At 28.0% G+C, this 21991-nt stretch overlaps 1 protein-coding gene across 11 annotated transcripts; it reads right to left on the bottom strand.

The window, feature by feature from the left end:
• Window positions 1-12850: 12850 nt before the first annotated feature.
• LOC103852341 (LEAF RUST 10 DISEASE-RESISTANCE LOCUS RECEPTOR-LIKE PROTEIN KINASE-like 1.4) lies at window positions 12851-20833 on the bottom strand. 11 transcript variants are annotated; one of them, XM_033284347.1, is made up of 7 exons: window positions 18207-20833; window positions 16813-16971; window positions 15049-15763; window positions 14786-14814; window positions 14601-14627; window positions 14183-14512; window positions 12851-13969 (listed from the first exon to the last, which is right to left on the bottom strand). In XM_033284347.1, the coding sequence occupies exons 1-7, from the start codon at window positions 18763-18765 to the stop codon at window positions 13026-13028; spliced, it is 2763 nt and encodes a 920-aa protein (XP_033140238.1). In that variant the 5' UTR covers window positions 18766-20833; the 3' UTR covers window positions 12851-13025. The 11 variants fall into 11 exon arrangements, with proteins under 11 accessions (XP_033140238.1, XP_033140240.1, XP_033140239.1 ...); XM_033284349.1 differs by lacking the exon at window positions 16813-16971 and having other exon boundaries at window positions 15049-15760; window positions 18111-20833; XM_033284348.1 differs by lacking the exon at window positions 16813-16971 and having other exon boundaries at window positions 18111-20832.
• Between the last annotated feature and the right edge of the window lie 1158 nt (window positions 20834-21991).

The raw sequence follows: 21991 nt of genomic DNA, 5'->3' as shown, positions 1-21991 counted from the left end.
TTGTTATCCTAATTTCTAAATCACAATCCCAAATCTACAATATTTCTCTATAAAAATGAAAACTTTCCTTAAATAGCAGCTTTTAGAAAATTATTTAAAAAATAAGTCCTATTGATCAAAAATTCTAAAAGAATACTCATCTTTCAACAAAAATTCTTGTTATCCTAATTTCTAAATCACAATCTCAAATCTACAATATTTCTCTATAAAAATGAAAACTTTCCTTAAATAGCAGCTTTTAGAAAATTATTTAAAAAATAAGTCCTATTGATCAAAAATTCTAAAAGAATACTCATCTTTCAACAAAAATTCTTGTTATCCTAATTTCTAAATCACAATCCCAAATCTACAATATTTCTTTAGAAAAATAAAAAACTTTCCTTAAATAGCAGTATTTAGAAAAATATTTTAAAAAAACATCCTATTGATCAAAAATTCTAAAAGAATACACATCTAACAACAAAAACTCTATTTATCCCAATTTCTAAATCAAAATCCAAATCTACATTATTTATCTATAAAAATGAAAACTTTCCTTAAATAGCAGCTTTTAGAAAATTATTTTTCAACAAAAATTCTTGTTATCCTAATTTCTAAATCACAATCCCAAATCTAAATATTTCTCTATAAAAATGAAAATTTTCCTATTTTTCCTTAAATAGCAGCTTTTAGAAAATTATTTAAAAAATACATCCTATTGATCAAAAATTCTAAAATATACTCATCTAACAACAAAAACACTATATCCTAATTTCTAAATCAAAACCCAAATCTACAATATTTCTCTATAAAAAAAAAAACTTTCTTAAATAGCAGCTTTTAGAAAATATTTTAAAAAATACATCCATATTGATCAAAATTCTAAAAGAATACTCATCTTTCACAAAAATTCTTGTTATCCTAATTTCTAAATCACAATCCCAAATCTACAATATTTCTCTATAAAAATGAAAACTTTCCTTAAATAGCAGCTTTTAGAAAATATTTAAAAAATACATCCTATTGATCAAAAATTCTAAGAGAATACTCATCTTTCAACAAATATTCTTGTTATCCTAATTTCTAAATAACAATCCCAAATCTACAATATTTCTCTATAAAAATGAAAACTTTCCTTAAATAGCAGCTTTTAAAAAATTATTTTAAAAATACATCCTATTGATCAAAAATTCTAAAAGAATACTTATATTTCACAAAAAATCTTAATATTTAATTTCTAAATCACAATCCAAATCTACAATATTTCTCTATAAAAATGAAAACTTTCTTAAATAGCAGCTTTTTAGAAAATTATTTAAAAATAAGTCCTATTGATCAAAAATTCTAAAAGAATACTCATTTTAACAAAATTCTTGTTATCCTAATTTCTAAATCACAATCCCAAATCTACAATATTTCTCTATAAAAAAAAACTTTCCTTAAATAGCAGCTTTTAGAAAATTATTTAAAAAATACATCCTATTGATCAAAAATTCTAAGAGAATACTCATCTTTCAACAAAAATTCTTGTTATCCTAATTTCTAAATCACAATCCCAAATCTACAATATTTCTCTATAAAAATGAAAACTTTCCTTAAATAGCAGCTTTTAGAAATTATTTAAAAAAAAATATCCTATTGATCAAAAATTCTAAAAGAATACTCATCTTTACAAAAAAAATTCTTTTTATTCCTAATTTCTAAATAACAATCCCAAATCTACAATATTTCTCTATAAAAATAAAAACTTTCCTTAAATAGCAGCTTTTAGAAAATTATTTAAAAATAAGTCCTATTGATCAAAAATTCTAAAAGAATACTCATCTAACAACAAAAACACTTATTTATCCCAATTTCTAAATCAAATCCCAAATCTACAATATTTCTCTATAAAAATGAAAACTTTCCTTAAATAGCAGCTTTTAGAAAATTATTTAAAAAATACATCCTATTGATCAAAAATTCTAAAGAATACTCATCTTTCAACAAAAATTCTTGTTATCCTAATTTCTAAATCACAATCCCAAATCTACAATATTTCTCTATAAAAATAAAAACTTTCCTTAAATAGCAGCTTTTAGAAAATTATTTAAAAAATAATCCTATTGATCAAAAATTCTAAAAGAATACTCATCTTTCAACAAAAATCTTGTTATCCTAATTTCTAAATCACAATCCCAAATCTACAATATTTCTCTATAAAAATGAAAACTTTCCTTAAATAGCAGCTTTTAGAAAATTATTTAAAAAACAGTCCTATTGATCAAAAATTCTAAAAGAATACTCATCTTTCAACCAAAATTCTTGTTATCCTAATTTCTAAATCACAATCCCAAATCTACAATATTTCTCTATAAAAATGAAAACTTTCCTTAAATAGCAGCTTTTAGAAAATTATTTAAAAATAATCCTATTGATCAAAAATTCTAAAAGAATACTCATCTTTCAACAAAAATTCTTTATCCAATTTCTAAATCACAATCCCAAATCTACAATATTTCTCTATAAAAATGAAAACTTTCCTTAAATAGCAGCTTTTAGAAAATTATTTAAAAAATAATCCTATTGATCAAAAATTCTAAAAGAATACTCATCTAACAACAAAAACTCTATTTATCCCAATTTCTAAATCAAAATCCCAAATCTACAATATTTCTCTATAAAAATAAAAACTTTCTTAAATAGCAGCTTTTAGAAAATTATTTAAAAAATACATCCTATTGATCAAAAATTCTAAAAGAATACTCATCTTTCAAAAAATTCTTGTTATCCTAATTTCTAAATCACAATCCCAAATCTACAATATTTCTCTATAAAAATAAAAACTTTCCTTAAATAGCAGCTTAGAAAATTATTTAAAAAAAATAATCCTATTGATCAAAAATTCTAAAAGAATACTCATCTTTCAACAAAATTCTTGTTATCCTAATTTCTAAATCACAATCCCAAATCTACAATATTTCTCTATAAAATGAAAACTTTCCTTAAATAGCAGCTTTTAGAAAATTATTTAAAAAATAATCCTATTGATCAAAAATTCTAAAAGAATACTCATCTTTCAACAAAAATTCTTGTTATCCTAATTTCTAAATCACAATCCAAATCTACAATATTTCTCTATAAAAATGAAAACTTTCTTAAATAGCAGCTTTTAGAAAATTATTTAAAAAATACATCCTATTGATCAAAAATTCTAAAAGAATACTCATCTTTCATAAATAATTCTTGTTATCCTAATTTCTAAATCACAATCCCAAATCTACAATATTTCTCTATAAAAAATAAAACTTTCCTTAAATAGCAGCTTTTAGAAAATTATTTAAAAATACATCCTATTGATCAAAAATTCTAAGAGAATACTCATCTTTCAACAAAAAATTCTTGTTATCCTAATTTCTAAATAACAATCCAAAATCTACAATATTTCTCTATAAAAATGAAAACTTTCCTTAAATAGCAGCTTTTAGAAATTATTTAAAAAATACATCCTATTGATCAAAAATTCTAAAAGAATACTCATCTTTTACAAAAAATCTTTTATCCTAATTTCTAAATCAAAATCCCAAATCTACAATATTTCTCTATAAAAATAAAAACTTTCCTTAAATAGCAGCTTTTGAAAATTATTTAAAAAATAAGTCCTATTGATCAAAAATTCTAAAAGAATACTCATCTAACAACAAAAACTCTATTTATCCCAATTTCTAAATCAAAATCCCAAATCTACAATATTTCTCTATAAAAATAAAAACTTTCTTAAATAGCAGCTTTTAGAAAATTATTTTAAAAAATACATCATATTGATCAAAAATTCTAAAAGAATACTCATCTTTCAACAAAAATTCTTGTTATCCTAATTTCTAAATCACAATCCTAAATCGATAATATTTCTCTATAAAAATAAAAACTTTCCTTAAATAGCAGCTTTTAGAAAATTATTTAAAAAATAAGTCCTATTGATCAAAAATTCTAAAAGAATACTCATCTTTCAACAAAAATTCTTGTTATCCTAATTTCTAAATCACAATCCCAAATCTACAATATTTCTCTATAAAAATGAAAACTTTCCTTAAATAGCAGCTTTTAGAAAATTATTTAAAAAATAAGTCCTATTGATCAAAAATTCTAAAAGAATACTCATCTTTCAACAAAAATTCTTGTTATCCTAATTTCTAAATCACAATCCCAAATCTACAATATTTCTCTATAAAAATGAAAACTTTCCTTAAATAGCAGTTTTAGAAAAATATTTTAAAATACATCCTATTGATCAAAAATTCTAAAAGAATACACATCTAACAACAAAAACTCTATTTATCCCAATTTCTAAATCAAAATCCAAATCTACAATATTTATCTATAAAAATGAAAACTTTCCTTAAATAGCAGCTTTTAGAAAATTATTTTAAAAATACATCCTATTGATCAAAAATTCTAAAAGAATACTCATATTTCATAAAAAAATTCTTGTTATCCTAATTTTTAAATGACAATCCCAAATCTACAATATTTCGCTATAAAAATGAAAACATTCCTTAAATAGCAGTTTTTAGAAAATTATTTAAAAAATACATCCTATTGATCAAAAATTCTAAAAGAATACTCATCTTTTATAAAAAATTCTTTTTATCCTAATTTCTAAATAACAATCCCAAATCTACAATATTTCTCTATAAAAATAAAAACTTTCCTTAAATAACAGCATTTAGAAAAATATTTAAAAAATACATCCTATTGATCAAAAATTCTAAGAGAATACTCATCTTTCAAAAAAAATTCTTGTTATCCTAATTTCTAAATCACAATCCCAAATCTACAATATTTCTCTATAAAAATGAAAACTTTCCTTTAATAGCAGCTTTTAGAAAATTATTTAAAAAATAAGTCCTATTGATCAAAAATTCTAAGAGAATACTCATCTTTCAACAAAAATTCTTGTTATCCTAATTTCTAAATCATAATCCCAAATCTACAATATTTCTCTATAAAAATGAAAACTTTCCTTAAATAGCAGCTTTTAGGAAATTATTTAAAAAATAAGTCCTATTGATCAAAAATTCTAAAAGAATACTCATCTTTCAACAAAATTTTTTGTTATCCTAATTTCTAAATCACAATCTCAAATCTACAATATTTCTCTATAAAAATGAAAATTTTCCTTTAATAGCAGCTTTTAGAAAATTATTTTAAAAATACATCCTATTGATCAAAAATTCTAAAAGAATACTCATCTTTCATAAAAAGTTCTTGTTATCCTAATTTCTAATGCACAATCCCAAATCTATAATATTTTTCTATACAAATGAAAACTTTCCTTAAATAGCAGCTTTTAGAAAAATATTTAAAAATACATCCTATTGATCAAAAATTCTAAGAGAATACTCATCTTTCAACAAAAATTCTTGTTATCTAATTTCTAAATACAATCCCAAATCTACAATATTTCTCTATAAAAATGAAAACTTTCCTTAAATAGCAGCTTTTAGAAAATTATTTTAAAAATACATCCTATTGATCAAAAATTCTAAAAGAATACTCATATTTCAAAAAAAATCTTTAATATCCTAATTTCTAAATACAATCCCAAATCTACAATATTTCTCTATAAAAATGAAAACTTTCTTTAAATAGCAGCTTTTAGAAAATTATTTAAAAATAAGTCCTATTGATCAAAAATTCTAAAAGAATACTCATCTTTTAACAAAAATTCTTGTTATCCTAATTTCTAAATCACAATCCCAAATCTACAATATTTCTCTATAAAAATGAAACTTTCCTTAAATAGCAGCTTTTAGAAAATTATTTAAAAAATACATCCTATTGATCAAAAATTCTAAAAGAATACTCATCTTTCACAAAAATTCTTGTTATCCTAATTTCTAAATCACAATCCCAAATCTACAATATTTCTCTATAAAAATGAAAACTTTCCTTAAATAGCAGCTTTTAGAAAATTATTTAAAAAATACATCCTATTGATCAAAAATTCTAAAGAATACTCATCTTTCAACAAAAATTCTTGTTATCCTAATTTCTAAATCACAATCCAAATCTACAATATTTCTCTATAAAAATGAAAACTTTCCTTAAATAGCAGCTTTTAGAAAATTATTTAAAAAATAAGTCCTATTGATCAAAAATTCTAAAGAATACTCATCTTTCAACAAAATTCTTGTTATCCTAATTTCTAAATCACAATCTCAAATCTACAATATTTCTCTATAAAAATGAAAACTTTCCTTAAATAAGAAGCTTTTAGAAAATTATTTAAAAAATAATCCTATTGATCAAAAATTCTAAAAGAATACTCATCTTTCAACAAAAATTCTTGTTATCCTAATTTCTAAATCACAATCCCAAATCTACAATATTTCTCTATAAAAATGAAAATTTTCCTTAAATAGCAGCTTTTAGAAAATTATTTAAAAAATAAGTCCTATTGATCAAAAATTCTAAAATAATACTCATCTTTAAAAATTCTTGTTATCCTAATTTCTAAATCACAATCCCAAATCTACAATATTTCTTTAGAAAAATAAAAAACTTTCCTTAAATAGCAGTATTTAGAAAAATATTTTAAAAATACATCCTATTGATCAAAAATTCTAAGAGAATACTCATCTTTCAACAAAAATTCTTGTTATCCTAATTTCTAAATTAAAATCCCAAATCTACAATATTTCTCTATAAAAATGAAAACTATCCTTAAATAGCAGCTTTTAGAAAATTATTTAAAAAATAAGTCCTATTGATCAAAAATTCTAAAATAATACTCATCTTTAAAAATTCTTGTTATCCTAATTTCTAAATCACAATCCCAAATCTACAATATTTCTCTATAAAAATAAAAAACTTTCCTTAAATAGCAGTATTTAGAAAAATATTTTAAAAATACATCCTATTGATCAAAAATTCTAAAAGAATACACATCTAACAACAAAAATTCTATTTATCCCAATTTCTAAATCAAAATCCAAATCTACAATATTTATCTATAAAAATGAAAATTTTCCTTAAATAGCAGCTTTTAGAAAATTATTTTAAAAATACATCCTATTGATCAAAAATTCTAAAAGAATACTCATGTTTCATAAAAAATTCTTGTTATCCTAATTTTTAAATGACAATCCCAAATCTACAATATTTCGCTATAAAAATGAAAACATTCCTTAAATAGCAGTTTTTAGAAAATTATTTAAAAAAATACATCCTATTGATCAAAAATTCTAAAAGAATACTCATCTTTTATAAAAAATTCTTTTTATCCTAATTTCTAAATAACAATCCCAAATCTACAATATTTCTCAATAAAAATAAAAACTTTCCTTAAATAACAACATTTAGAAAAATATTTAAAAATACATCCTATTGATCAAAAATTCTAAGAGAATACTCATCTTTCAAAAAAAATTCTTGTTATCCTAATTTCTAAATCACAATCCCAAATCTACAATATTTTTCTATAAAAATGAAAACTTTCCTTTAATAGCAGCTTTTAGAAAATTATTTAAAAAATAAGTCCTATTGATCAAAAATTCTAAGAGAATACTCATCTTTCAACAAAAATTCTTGTTATCCTAATTTCTAAATCACTATCCCAAATCTATAATATTTCTTTATAAAAATGAAAACTTTCCTTAAATAGCAGCTTTTAGAAAATTATTTAAAAAATAAGTCCTATTGATCAAAAATTCTAAGAGAACGCTCATCTTTCAACAAAAATTCTTGTTATCCTAATTTCTAAATCACTATCCCAAATCTATAATATTTCTCTACAAAATGAAAACTTTCCTTAAATAGCAGCTTTTAGAAAATTATTTTAAAAATACATCCTATTGATCAAAAATTCTAAAAGAATACTCATATTTCATAAAAAATTCTTGTAATCCTAATTTCTAAATAATAAACCCAAATCTACAATATTTCTCTATAAAAATAAAAACTTTCCTTAAATAGCAGCTTTTAGAAAAATATTTAAAAAATACATCCTATTGATCAAAAATTCTAAGAGAATACTCATCTTTCAACAAATATTCTTGTTATCCTAATTTCTAAATAATAATCTCAAATCTACAATATTTCTCTATAAAAATGAAAACTTTCCTTAAATAGCAGCTTTTAGAAAATTATTTTAAAAATACATCCTATTGATAAAAAATTCTAAAAGAATACTTATATTTCATAAAAAAATCTTAATATTCTAATTTCTAAATAACAATCCCAAATCTAAAATATTTCTCTATAAAAATGAAAACTTTCTTTAAATAGCATCTTTTTTGAAAATTATTTAATAAATAAGTGCTATTGATCAAAAATTCTAAAAGAATATTCATCTTTTAACAAAAATTCTTGTTATCCTAATTTCTAAATCACAATCCCAAATCTACAATATTTCTCTATAAATATGAAAACTTTCGTTAAATAGCAGCTTTTAGAAAATTATTTAAAAAATACATCCTATTGATCAAAAATTCTAAAAGAATACTCATCTTTCATAAATAATTCTTGTTATCCTAATTTCTAAATCACAATCCCAAATGTACAATATTTCTCTATAAAAAAGAAAATTTTCCTTAAATAGCAGCTTTTAGAAAATTATTTAAAAAATACATCCTATTGATCAAATATTCTAAAAGAATACTCATCTTTCAACAAAAATTCTTGTTATCCTAATTTCTAAATCACAATCCCAAATCTACAATATTTCTCTATAAAAATGAAAACTTTCTTTAAATAGCAGCTTTTAAAAATTATTTAAAAAATACATCATATTGATCAAAAAATTTTAAAAAATACTCATCTTTCTAAAAAAAATTCTTATTATCCTAATTTCTAAATAACAATACCAAATCTACAATATTTCTTTATAAAAATGAAAACTTTAATAGAAATAAGTCCTATTGATCAAAAATTATAAAATAATACTCATCTTTCAACAAAAATTCTTGTTATCCTAATTTAGAAATCACAATCCCAAATCTACAAAATTTCTCTACAAAAATAAAAACTTTCCTTAAATAGCAGCTTTTAGAAAATTATTTTAAAAATACATCCTATTGATCAAAAATTCTAAAACAATACACATCTAACAACAAAAACTCCATTTATCCCAATTTCTAAATCAAAATCTCAAATTTACAATATTTCTCTATAAAAATATAAACTTTCCTTAAATAGCAGCTTTTAGAGAATTAATTAAAAAATACATCCTATTGATCAAAAAATCTAAGAGAATACTCATCTTTCAACAAAAATTCTTGTTATCCTAATTTCTTAATCATAATCCCAAATCTAAAATATTTCTCTATAAAAATGAAAACTTTTCTTAAATAGCAGCTTTTAGATAATTATTTTAAAAATACATCCTCTTGATAAAAAATTCTAAAAGAATACTCATCTTTCATAAAAAATTCTTATTATCCTAATTTCTAAATAAAAATCCCAAATCTACAATATTTCTCTATAAAAATGAAAACTTACCTTAAATAGCAGCTTTTAGAAAATTATTTAGAAAATACATCCTATTGATCAAAAATTCTAAAAGAATACTCATCTTTCAACAAAAATTCTTGTTATCCTAATTTAGAAATCACAATCCCAAATCTACATTATTTCTCTATAAAAATGAAAACTTTCCTTAAATAGCAGCTTTTATAAAATTATTTTAAAAATACATCCTATTGATCAAAAATTCTAAAAGAATACACATCTAACAACAAAAACTCTATTTATCCCAATTTCTAAATCAAAATCCCAAATCTACAATATTTCTCTATAAAAATATAAATTTTCCTTAAGTAGCAGCTTTTAGAGAATTATTTAAAAAATACATCCTATTGATCAAAAATTCTAAAAGAATACTCATCTTTCAACAAAAATTCTTGTTATCCTAATTTCTAAATGACAATCCCAAATCTACAATATTTCTCTATAAAAACGAAAACTTTCCTCAAATAGCAGCTTTTAAAAAATAATTTAAAAAATACATTCTATTGATAAAAAATTCTAAACAAAATACTCATCTTTCAAAACAAAATTCTTTTTATCCTAATTTCTAAATGACAATCCCAAATCTACAATATTTCTCTATAAAAATAAAAAGTTTCCTTAAAAAGCAACTTTTAGAAAATTATTTAAAAAATACATCCTATTGATCAAAAATTCTAAGAGAATACTCAGCTTTCAACAAAAATTCTTGTTATTCTAATTTCTAAATCACAATCCTAAATGTACAATATTTCTCTATAAAAATGAAAACTTTCCTTAAATAGCAGCTTTTAGAAAATTATTTAAAAAATACATCCTATTGATCAAAAATTCTAAAAGAATACTCATCTTTCAAAAAAGAATTCTTGTTATTCTAATTTCTAAATGACAATCCCAAATCTACAATATTTCTCTATAAAAATGAAAACTTTCCTTAAATAGCTGCTTTTAGAAAATTATTTTAAAAATACATCCTATTGATCAAAAATTCTAAAAGAATACTCATCTTTCAACAAAAATTCTTGTTATCCTAATTTCTAAATCACAATCCCAAATCTACAATATTTCTCTATAAAAATAAAAACTTTCCTTAAATAGCAGCTTTTAGACAATTATTTAAAAAATACATCATATTGATCAAAAATTCTAAAAGAATACTCATCTTTCATAAAAAAATTCTTATTATCCTAATTTCTAAATAACAATCCGAAATCTACAATATTTCTCTATAAAAATGAAAACTTACCTTAAATAGCAGCTTTTAGAAAATTATTTAGAAAATAAGTCCTATTGAAAAAAATTCTAAAAGAATACTCATCTTTCAACAAAAATTCTTTTTGTCCTAATTTCTAAATCACAATCCCAAATCTACAATATTTCTCTATAAAAATGAAAATTTTCCTTAAATAGCAGCTTTTAGAAAATTATTTAAAAAATACATCATATTGATCAAAAATTCTAAAAGAATACTCATCTAACAACAAAAACACTATTTATCCCAATTTCTAAATGAAAATCCCAAATCTACAATATTTCTCTATAAAAATAAAAACATTTCTTAAATAGCAGCTTTTAGAAAATTATTTAAAAAATACATCATATTGATCAAAAATTCTAAGAGAATACTCATCTTTCAACAAAAATTCTTGTTATCCTAATTTATAAATCACAAACCCAAATCTATATTATTTCTCTATAAAAATGAAAACTTTCCTTAAATAGCTGCTTTAAAAAAATTATTTAAAAATACATCCTATTGATCAAAAATTATAAAAAAAATACTCATCTTTCAAAACAAAATTCATTTTATCCTAATTTCTAAATGACAATCCCAAATCTACAATATTTCTAAATAAAAATGAAAACTTTCCTTAAATATCAGCTTTTGGAAAATTATTTAAAAAATATATCATATTGATCAAAAATTCTAAAAGAATACTCATCTTTCAACAAAAATTCTTGTTATCCTAATTTCTAAATGACAATCCCAAATCTACAATATTTCTCTATAAAAATGAAAACTTTCCTCAAATAGCAGCTTTTAAAAAATAATTTAAAAAGTACATCCTATTGATAAAAAATTCTAAAAAAAATACTCATCTTTCAAAACAAAATTCTTTTTATCCTAATTTCTAAATGACAATCCCAAATCTACAATATTTCTCTATAAAAATAAAAAGTTTCCTTAAAAAGCAACTTTTAGAAAATTATTTAAAAAATACATCCTATTGATCCAAAATTCTAAGAGAATACTAATCTTTCAACAAAAATTATTGTTATTCTAATTTCTAAATCACAATCCCAAATGTACAATATTTCTCTATAAAAATGAAAACTTTCCTTAAATAGCAGCTTTTAGAAAATTATTTAAAAAATACATCCTATTGATCAAAAATTCTAAAAGAATACTCATCTTTCAAAAAAGAATTCTTGCTATCCTAATTTCTAAATGACAATCCCAAATCTACAATATTTCTCTATAAAAATGAAAACTTTCCTTAAATAGCTGCTTTTAGAAAATTATTTTAAAAATACATCCTATTGATCAAAAATTCTAAAAGAATACTCATCTTTCAACAAAAATTCTTGTTATCCTAATTTCTAAATCACAATCCCAAATCTACAATATTTCTCTATAAAAGTGAAAATTTTCCTTAAATAGCAGCTTTTAGAAAATTATTTAAAAAATATATCCTATTGATTAAAAATTCTAAAGAATACTCATCTTTCAAAAAAAATTCTTGTTATCCTAATTTCTAAATGACAATCCCAAATCTACAATATTTCTCTATAATAATGAAAACTTTCCTTAAATAACAACTTTTAAAAATTATTTTATAAAATACATCATATTCATCAAAATTCTAAAAGAATACACATCTAACAACAAAAACTCTATTTATCCCAATTTCTAAATCAAAATCGCAAATCTACAACATTTCTATATAAAAATAAAAACTTTCCGTAAATAGTAGCTTTTAGAAAATTATTTGAAAAATACATCCTATTGATCAAATGTTTTTTAAAAGAATATATATCTAACAACAAAAACACTATGTATCCTAATTATTTGAAGGAGCACACTGACTCTTTTCCCATTCACATCGGCGCTTTGTCTCTTTCATAATTTATCACCAACTCACCTTTTTTTGGACCACGTAGATCACAGTCGACTTCATCTATCTCTCTATGATTGGATACTTGTTACTAGTGAGGGTATAACCAGAAAAAATGTGAGCTAAATGTTAGTTTGTTAATAATGTCAAAATCAATGTCATATCCTTAATTTAACTTCAAAATATGGCTAGATAGCAAATAAGCCCTATAAACTTTAAAATCAAAATTATTCCAAGCCATTTTTACATTTTCTAAAATAGAAATTAAGTGTATGCAGGTTATCTTATAGTCATTTTGAGTAATACGTAACGATCTTCAGGCAATGCAACGGTAAAAAAAACTTATAGGTTCATTTGATTATTACAGAGCCCAAAAAAAAAAACAAAAAGAAAAACAGAGGTAAAAAAAAGTTAACCGATGCACGGCCCTAATTAATAAGTTTCTCAAAATGAACTCGCGGCCGTATCCGAGCTACTCGTCCACTTGTCAGTCTCCGGCGAGATCGGCGGCGGTACACTATGACAATGCCTCAGCAGTCCTACGTCATCTCCTCCGCTCCGCTCAATATCCACCACATCCGGTGACGACGACTCCACTCGATTCTCCCCCTTGATCCGTTTCAAAATCTCCACGATCTCATCCATCGACGGCCTCACTTCCCTCTCCTGCTGCAAACACCTGAACGCAAGCTCAGCCACCGCCATCATCTTCCTCTTCACCTCCGGATCCTTCGCGAACCCCAGACTCGGGTCAACGAGCTCGTGCAACGCGTTGTTCTGGATCTTGGACACGGCCATGTTCGCCAAGTTGATGTCGTGGCGATGTCTGGTGATGTCGACTGCTTCTTTGGATGAGATGAGCTCCGTGAGTACGACTCCGAAGCTGTAGACGTCGCTCTTCTCGTTCAGACGGTAGCATTGGTAGTACTCCGGGTCTACGTACCCCGGGGTGCCTTGCGGCGCGGTGGAGATGTGAGTTTGGTCCATCGGAAACAACCGTGAGAGGCCGAAGTCGGCTACCTTCACAGTGTAGTCGTCGTCGAGGAGAATGTTTGTTGTCTTGACGTCTCTGTGAATGATCCCTGACGTGTGGAGGAAGGAAAGTGCGCACGCGGTTTCGATGGCGACGTTTAGACGAACCGACCAGCAAAGAGGGCGAGGTTGAGCGCGATCACCGTGGAGATGGTCTGCTAGAGTTCCGTTAGAGATGTACTCGTAGACGAGGAGAAGCTCTCTGCTGTGTCGCGACGTGCATCCGTAGAGTATCACGAGGTTTCGGTGCTTAAGGGATTTAAAGATCTCGATCTCGTTCTTGAACTGTTCGACGCGTTTTAGAGATCGTTCGTAGAGTCGTTTCACTGCTACGGCTCGTCCGTCTTTCAACATGCCTAGACAAAAGATGTTTGATTAAAATGTGAAGTTCTTTTTATTTTTTTCCTAGTCCTGGCTACCTAGGCATTAATATTCCAGAGACATGGGATCGACACGTGTTGCTTGACTAGTCTAGACCATTTCTGTTCTGTGGGCCCAAGATACCAATGTATAATTAAAAAAAATGGAAAGTTTTTGTAAGTGAGATTTTAAGAGTCAGTGGTTATTACCGTAGTAGACTGTGCCGAAGCCGCCGTCTCCGAGCTCTCTAGAGAAGTTATCGGTGGCTTCCTCGAGTTCTTCGTAGCTGAAGACTTGAACTCCAAAGTAGGTGCTTCCGTTTTGGAGGTTAGAGATTGAGGGGAGAAGGGAGTGGTTGCTGCTGCTGGAGATTGTTGTGGAAGTTGGATAGCTTGATGTTTCTCTGCTTGAGTAAGACGTTACTGGCAAGTCTTTGCTTGTGTATTGATCTGTCTGTGTTTTCTTTCTCCGTCTGAAGAGACAGAACAATACTACGGCTATAAGAAAGAGCCCCACCAACCCGCAAGCAGATCCGATTCCTAAAGACAAAAACAAAAACAATTTTCATAGTAAGTCTATGATGTTTGTCTACAGCTTAATCAAATAGAACAAGAAAAGGGTCAGAACCTGCTTTTGCGGTAGTAGAGAGGCCTGCTGTATTAACAGGTTGAGTAAAAAAGAAAAAGTCAGGCTAAAATTTAAGAGAAAATTTTATATCTTACTAGAAATGGTACTAAACACTTGAAATCCAATGGAGTTTTTTGTGAATTAATCTAAGAATGGGAGGAAAATCCTATAAAAAGGGTAAGCACCTGCTTTTGCGGCAGAAAACTTATAGAGAAAAATTTGAGAGAAAATTTGAGGACACAAAGAAAAGCTCAGTCTAAACTTTAAGAGAAAATTTATATCTTACTAGAAATTGTACTAAAAACTTGAAATCCAATGGAGTTTTTTTGTGAATTAATCTAAGAATGTGAGGAAAATCCTACAAAAGGTGGGTGGTTGAGGAAGGGGAACAGAGGTGGATACTGTGGCAGAACATTAGTAAATGAGATCATGAATAAAAAAAATATCACCTGTATCTCTGCAGGTACGGCTATGCGGCTTATCTACACAATAGCAGATGAAACTACTTGAGTTCTTGCTATACCCACAAGCACCTCCAGATTTAATGCACTCTGAACAATCATTGTTAACTCCAAGCTCGAAACCTTGATCAAGAGCCTTTTCTAAGTTATCTTGACTTGGAATCTCCTCTAATTCGTCCAACGCCTGTCTAGAAACTGGAATACTGACATTTCTGCTGCAAAGTGTCGTGAAGTTATACAAAAGGTCACTAATCCCCTTCAGTAAATGGGAGGATAGGTTTCTCGTGACATAGTAACTTGTTCTACCGCCTCTTTCATACCCACAACCAAAAGTTCTAATGTAACTACCTACAGAACCAGGCGGTAAAAGGTAGTTGCAGTCATAATATAAAGTTAGCAGATCGGTGTCACGTACGAGTTGAAGAATACTTTCGCTGAGTGATGCATTTCGTGGATCTGGTGGACAAAGATGGCCTATATAATCCGATCTGGCAAGTCTAATGACAGGAGAGTCCTCATAGCTCATACTTAAGATTCTGTACTTAACAGAGGACATGTCCAGTTCTGCGAATTCTCCATTGCAGTCGAGTTTGAAGTCAGGGTGGCCGCAGTCTTCTCTGCCAGATTTCCAGAACGGGTAAAAGAGTTCTTCCTTGTTGGCACAGCTAAAGGGGCCACTGCAGCGTTGGTGAAGTTCATCTACTGCGAAAACACAAGATGGGATCACAAACAGCGTCCATATGATTCTAGACAACATAGATTTTGATGGGGATAAAAAGAGATTGATCATTGTGTTGGAGATCAAATAGGAAAATGGTGAAGAAAGAAAATATGAAGGAATTGATGAATGTCTTAGTTTTGTAAGAGTTGAAACCTGTGTTTTGGTCCTTTTGACCAACTCTTCACTTATTATCGTTTTAAATATGTTTTTCTGGAGTTTTATATTATATAAAAATCGAAGGCTCTTTGGAATTAGGTGGCTTGCAACGAAGACTTTGAATGCATATTGGTAAACGATGAAAAGGAATAGTGATTTAAACGAGTTTTTTTTCTTCGTAGTTTATAGAATATATAAAATGAGTTCCCACTTTGCACTATACAAAGTTGGGGCCATTTTTGATAAATTATTATATATATGTTTCTGTACGACGACTTCAAAGTCATGTGCTTGGAATTTTCTCAAAAGGACCAGCACGCAGTCGCTTTCCGTCATTGTTGTTTTTTCTGTTACAGAAATTTCTGAGAAATTGAGTGTGAAAAAAAAGCAAAAGACCATTTACTACTGGAACTGACTGGTGATAGAAGAAGTAAACGCATTAAACGAAAGAGCCTCACCTTCTCTTTTAAACTCACCAGTAAGCTATGTGACGTGACTACGTCTAAATGTGTAAAAATCAACAAAGGAAGGTAGAAACCAAAAAAAATTGAGTCCTAAGGCTCGGAACTTCAACTTGGTAACCAAAAGAAGATTGAAACAAAAAATATAGTAACTAATTGGTAAGGGAGCCAAAAGGAAAAAAAAAAAAAAAAGAAGCTCGGAGCATTATTGACTTTATGAATTGTGGTTGCAGACTTGCAGATTGATGTTAGAAAGTACAAAATAGGTTTGGAGAACTAGAAAAACTTGTAAAATATATCCACAATCAAGGGGTATCCTACGAGTTATTATTTATTTATTTATAAATGCAACTCCAGTTAAAAGTTGTTAAAGAAGATGGCTATGAAAGGATGATGATGTATAAGAAACTTACTACGAGGTATATGGAGTGTATTGCATCTTGATGATGAGTCATTCTTGCAGCAGATCTGTGTGGTATTATTGAAGCCGCAGATTCCTTGAGAGGACAAACATTCTTCACATGTTTGTTCATCAATCTTCACTTTCACATCAAACCCTTCATGCAAAGCATTTTCTAAACGTTTCAAATCTAAATCTTTCTCTTCTGGTACGTAGCTCTTGGGAACGTTAATTGTGAAACTGTCTTGGCAGTATTTGTGGTAATCAAGGTTTTGAGACACTGAGACAGGACCTCTATCAGGACATGTATAGCTCGAGCTGTAACTAAAGTTATGGTCGCAGAGGTAGAAAACTGTTAGGCTCTGAGAGGTTGGTGAAAGCTCAAAGATTTCGGGAGGCAAAGTTGTGGTTGTGAATGTAGCGGTGCAAAAAGAGCCTCCAAGCTCTGCTCTAACAAGTCTAAGAGTCTTAGATGTTTGATCTATGTGAAGAACATCGTACAGATGGTTAGAGATTACTATAGATGTACTGTTTTTAAAGCAGTGAAGCTCCAGAGATGGATGACCGCAAAACTGGGGACGACTCCCACCGGAGAAGGGGAAACCAGCGGTGATGTTCCCACACTCAAAAATAGCCTCACACCACCCAAGTTCTTTTTTAGTTGAAGCACAAGAAAGATGGTTGGAGAAGAAGAATAGGGAGAAAAAGACAAGAGAAGAAGTGGGGAGACAGGACATGATTGATTCCTGTTCTTGGACACTAGTGTGTCTTTTGGTTTGGTTTTGTGTTGAGAGGAAAAGAGGAAGTGATTTAAGGAAATAGAGGGGGAGAGAGATAAGCATAAAGATTGTGTGGAAAGAGTGACAGAAGACTAAGTCAAGTGGGAAAATGACACAAGCGGAGACTTAGGGGAAAGACTTTTTATCATTTGTTTAACTCTTTTGTTTCAGCTAAAACTTCGAAATACTTCTGATACTATTGTAAAAGACACTATTTAAGCAGTTACATCTCAGCATTGAACTGCCGATGATTATGGGAAGTGGGAACACTAAAGCAACTGAGTTTATAACTTGTATCACCTTATCTTTTAACCTCACTAGTAAGCTTTGTCTAAAAATCGGAACAGATGACTTTGAGCGTAGATAGCTTACTATTTGTTTGATATGTCAAAGATTAAGGTTTTAAATACTCAATAAAATATCTCGAGTTAACCACCATGCTCATACTACATGTCTTAACCTTGTTAGAAGTAGAACCACTACTTCAGCATAATTTTTTTAAGGAAATGATAGTGATGCATAAGAAACTTACCAGTTTGTGGATGGAGTGGACCCTGTTTATCATGCTCATACTCGCCCTTATCGATCTTCACCTCCACCTTCACCTCAAATCCTTTCTTTAGAATACTTTCCAAATAGGCCAGGTCTTTCCTTTTTGTAACGAAACTCCTAGGAACGTTCGTGGTGAAACCGCCAAGGCAGAAATTGTAATTTTCAGGGCTGTCAGACACAAAGATCATACCTGTCTCGGGGCATTTATATCCCTGAACGTGGAGACGAAAAGGGTTGCAATGATAAACTACTGTGACACTCTTGTAGGTTGGGGAAAGCTTGAATAATTTTGGAGGCAAGGTTGTGTTGGTGAAGTTAGAGAAGCAAAAAGAACCCATATGGTCTGTTCTGGCAAGTCTAAGAGTGTTAGATGATTGATTTATATGTAGAACACGGAACTCTTGATCTGAGATGGATAAAGAGGTGATGTCTTTGTTGCAGTGAAGCTCCAGCGATGGATGACCGCAGAGTTTGTCACGATTCCCGCCCCAGAAAGGAAAACCGGCCGTGATGTTCCCACACTGAAACTGGGTCTCACACCTTCCAAGTTCTTGTTTACTTGAAGCACAAAGAAGAGGGTGAAATAAGAAGAAGATGAAGAACAGGACCATAGAAGAAGTGGGAAGATAATACATGATTTTCTTGATCTGTACGGTGTGTTCTTTTGGGTTTGGTTTGTGTTGAGGAGGACGTATTTAATAAGGGATAACATAAATGAGTTGGAAATGATGGAGATCCTAAGGACCAGGTCAAATACTTAAGCACAGAAGTGAAGTTAAGATGTCAGTATTGGTTTACGTTGAAAGACTTTTTGTTATTTGTTTCTCTGCTTTTTTCTTCTCCAAGCTAAACATTGAAAGACTTCTCTTACCATTGTGAAAAACACTCTTTTAAGAAAATTTGCGGATCACTATATAGCGCATGAAACATGACAGGCATTTTGCAAAGTGTCCAAGGTAGTAGATGATGTACGTCTCACATTCGAGTTGCATATGACTGGGAACACTATTTAGTACATGAATTATGATGTTGCTTAAAATTTATGAACGATTCTATCGAATCAATTGCTCCAATACTCCTTTCTTTAAAAAAAAAAACCTCAGATACTCCTCATCTATAATTCATTTCATTTTCATTTATTTTTAATTCGAAATCTGATAAAAAATCTAATATATCCAATATAAATCTACTTATTTACACAACATGCCACTAAACCTAATTTTATCTCTTATCTCTACAGATCTAGATTTCATTTACATTATTCAACTTCTTTCTCTCTTCTCTTTTTTCTCTCTTCTCTTTCATTCTTCGATCCAAACTTTTTTGTCTTTAGTTTTCTTTTCTTCGGGTGTTCTGCTTTTCCTTTTGTTCTTCTTCGAATCTCTTCTTCTTCGAATCCATTCTTCTTCGAATCTTATATGTTTCTCCTCTTTTTTGATTTGTTGTTCTTTGTTTGCAATTTTAGGATTCTTTTCAAATCTCATATGTTTTCCTCTTTCTTCTCTCTTTGTCTCTCTCTTTCTCTCTCTCTCGCACTATAGATCCTACAGATCTGGTTTGCTGTAAGAATATATGAGAAATGTGAAAGTAAAATTTTAACCCAGAAACAAAGTTTTACCAAGTTATACAATCGTTAAAGTACAACTTTGAAAAACTGTAGAACTTGGTTAAACTAGGTTCAAAGTATTACAAAGTTGTACTTCGACAATGGTACAACTTAGTAAAACTTTGCACTAGTTTTATCAACTCCTGCAATCGTTGGTAAAACTGTATAACTAGGTTATAATTTTACCAAGTTGTACCTTGACAAATGTACAACTTGATAAAACTAAAACCTAGTTATACCATCTTCGAGGTATACCTTGGTAAAACTATGACATAGTTATACCAAGTTTGTACTTCGGCAGTGGTGTAACTTGGTTCAACTTGGTTTTTAGTTTTACTAAAATTCAAAATTCAAATTTTGAATTTGATACCCAAAATTCAAAATTTAAATTTTCAATTGAAGAGGGAAAACGTAAGGGCAAAATTGAAAATCTCTTATTTCACTAAGAGTAGAGAGTACGCCAGATTTCGTAAGAGTATGCCAGATCACTTTTTGCCTCATTAAGAGTATCTGAGCATTTCTCTCATTTCTCGATTCTATCATACTATATTCCTCGAAATTATAAAAACATACATAAATAAATAGATGGCATTCCTTTTCCGGTATTTTTCGTTACAAAATATTTGATATAATAGCTTATTGTATTACATGCAAATGTGAAGTTTTCATTTGGGTTATGAAATATTTACAACATGTATCTTATTAAAGTAGAACTACTTTAAGCTTTTTTGGGAATATAGATAACTGTTAAAAAAAATAGTGTCGTTTCGAAACATGGATAATAGTAACTTAGAAAAAAAAAGTAATGGACTTATACTATTAAAAAAATTGGAAGTCCATTACATTTATCTTATTAAAGTAGAAGTATTTTAAACTTTTGTTTGACAACATAGATAGCTGTTAAAAAAATAGTGTTGTTTCGAAACATGGATAGTAGTAAGTTAGTAAGAAAAAGTAATAGACTTATGCTTTTAAAAACTTGATAGTCAATTACATTATATTAAAAAGTAACGGATTTATGTTACTTGATATACATATTCAAATCAAAATAATAATTTAAAATTGATTTGTATTACAAAAATCATTCAAAAATATACATATATTCAAAATTTGATTTTTTACTAACATATTTTCCATGGTTTTGAAACACCAACTTAAATGATGGTTTTTATATTTCATATTGAAATTTAAAAATATAATATATGTGATTATTTATATGATTGTACGTATGAAATATTATTAATTATAAGAAAACTTATTTGATGGTACATATAAAATACGATTAATTATATGATAACACATATTTTTGTAACATCACATATAGGATATATAATAGTGATTAAGGGTGGGCGTTCAGGTTCGTTTTTGGGTCTGCTTAGAATTTCGTGTTCGGTTCAGATCTTTGAGGATTCGGTTCGGATTTGGATAACCAATTTAAATTGGTTTGGTTTAAATATTTGGATAGAGAATTAATAATTATTTAGGTATTTTTGGAGTTTTGACTATATTTCAAATAGCATCATATTTTTTTAAAAAATACACCCGCGTGGACGCGCGAATCAAAATCTAGTACTTTTTAAGGGTGAAAATGATGTCTATATTGACGGAATGACCAGCTTTTGCGTCCCACATGGAGGAAATTTAACGATCTAAGAAATTCTTCCTCCACTTTACCATTCAACATATTCCAAAAATAAAAAACACAGTGACGGAAAAACTTACATAAATATCGTTAGAGATCTCTTTCTGATGTGTACTATATTTGTCAAGTAATACCATTTTGAATTTCTTAATCGGCTGATTGCATTTTACATAACTAATATAAAAGTCAATATGAAAATATATGAACAAATCTTCTCACCTAGCAGTTTTTGGAGTATGCTTGAAAATATTATTTTTTTTTTGTCATATGTATTAATATAAAAACTCCCTTTACAAAGGTCAAAAACTCAAGACTACAAACTAAAGACAACAGGCCCGAAGGCGAAAAAGAAAAGCCATAGGAGGCCCAAGAGCCCAAACAAAAAGAAGCCCAAGGAAATTGGAATCAACTGGCCACGTGTTACGATTACCGTGTATAAGAGACACGCATGAGAGGGTCAGCAAAGGAGAAGTCACACATCACTCTGATCAGCCACCGTGTTCACCGAACAACTTCCGGACCATCCACCGGAACACATCGGAACATGATATCAAGGAAGAAGAGCCATCGAGATGACTTTAGTTCTTAATCGAAGCAAACAAAACCGATTTAG

Source organism: Brassica rapa, chromosome A02 (genome assembly GCF_000309985.2).
Source record: "Brassica rapa cultivar Chiifu-401-42 chromosome A02, CAAS_Brap_v3.01, whole genome shotgun sequence".
Classification (NCBI taxonomy): Eukaryota; Viridiplantae; Streptophyta; class Magnoliopsida; order Brassicales; family Brassicaceae; genus Brassica; species Brassica rapa.
The sequence above is the reverse complement of the archived record's forward strand: the minus strand, read 5'-3'. Positions and strand labels throughout refer to the sequence as shown.

Bases quoted from the DNA above. Each gene is read 5' to 3' on its own strand.
- LOC103852341 (XM_033284343.1), bottom strand. From the start codon at position 17,641: ATGCTTATCTCTCTCCCCCTCTATTTCCTTAAATCACTTCCTCTTTTC. The intron at 14,815-15,048 runs TGATATTTTTTT...CTCTCAAATTTT, and splicing joins CGTACCTGCAGAGATACAGG to TCTCTATAAGTTTTCTGCCG. The intron at 13,970-14,182 runs GTAATAACCACT...TCTTTTGTCTAG, and splicing joins CTTCGGCACAGTCTACTACG to GCATGTTGAAAGACGGACGA.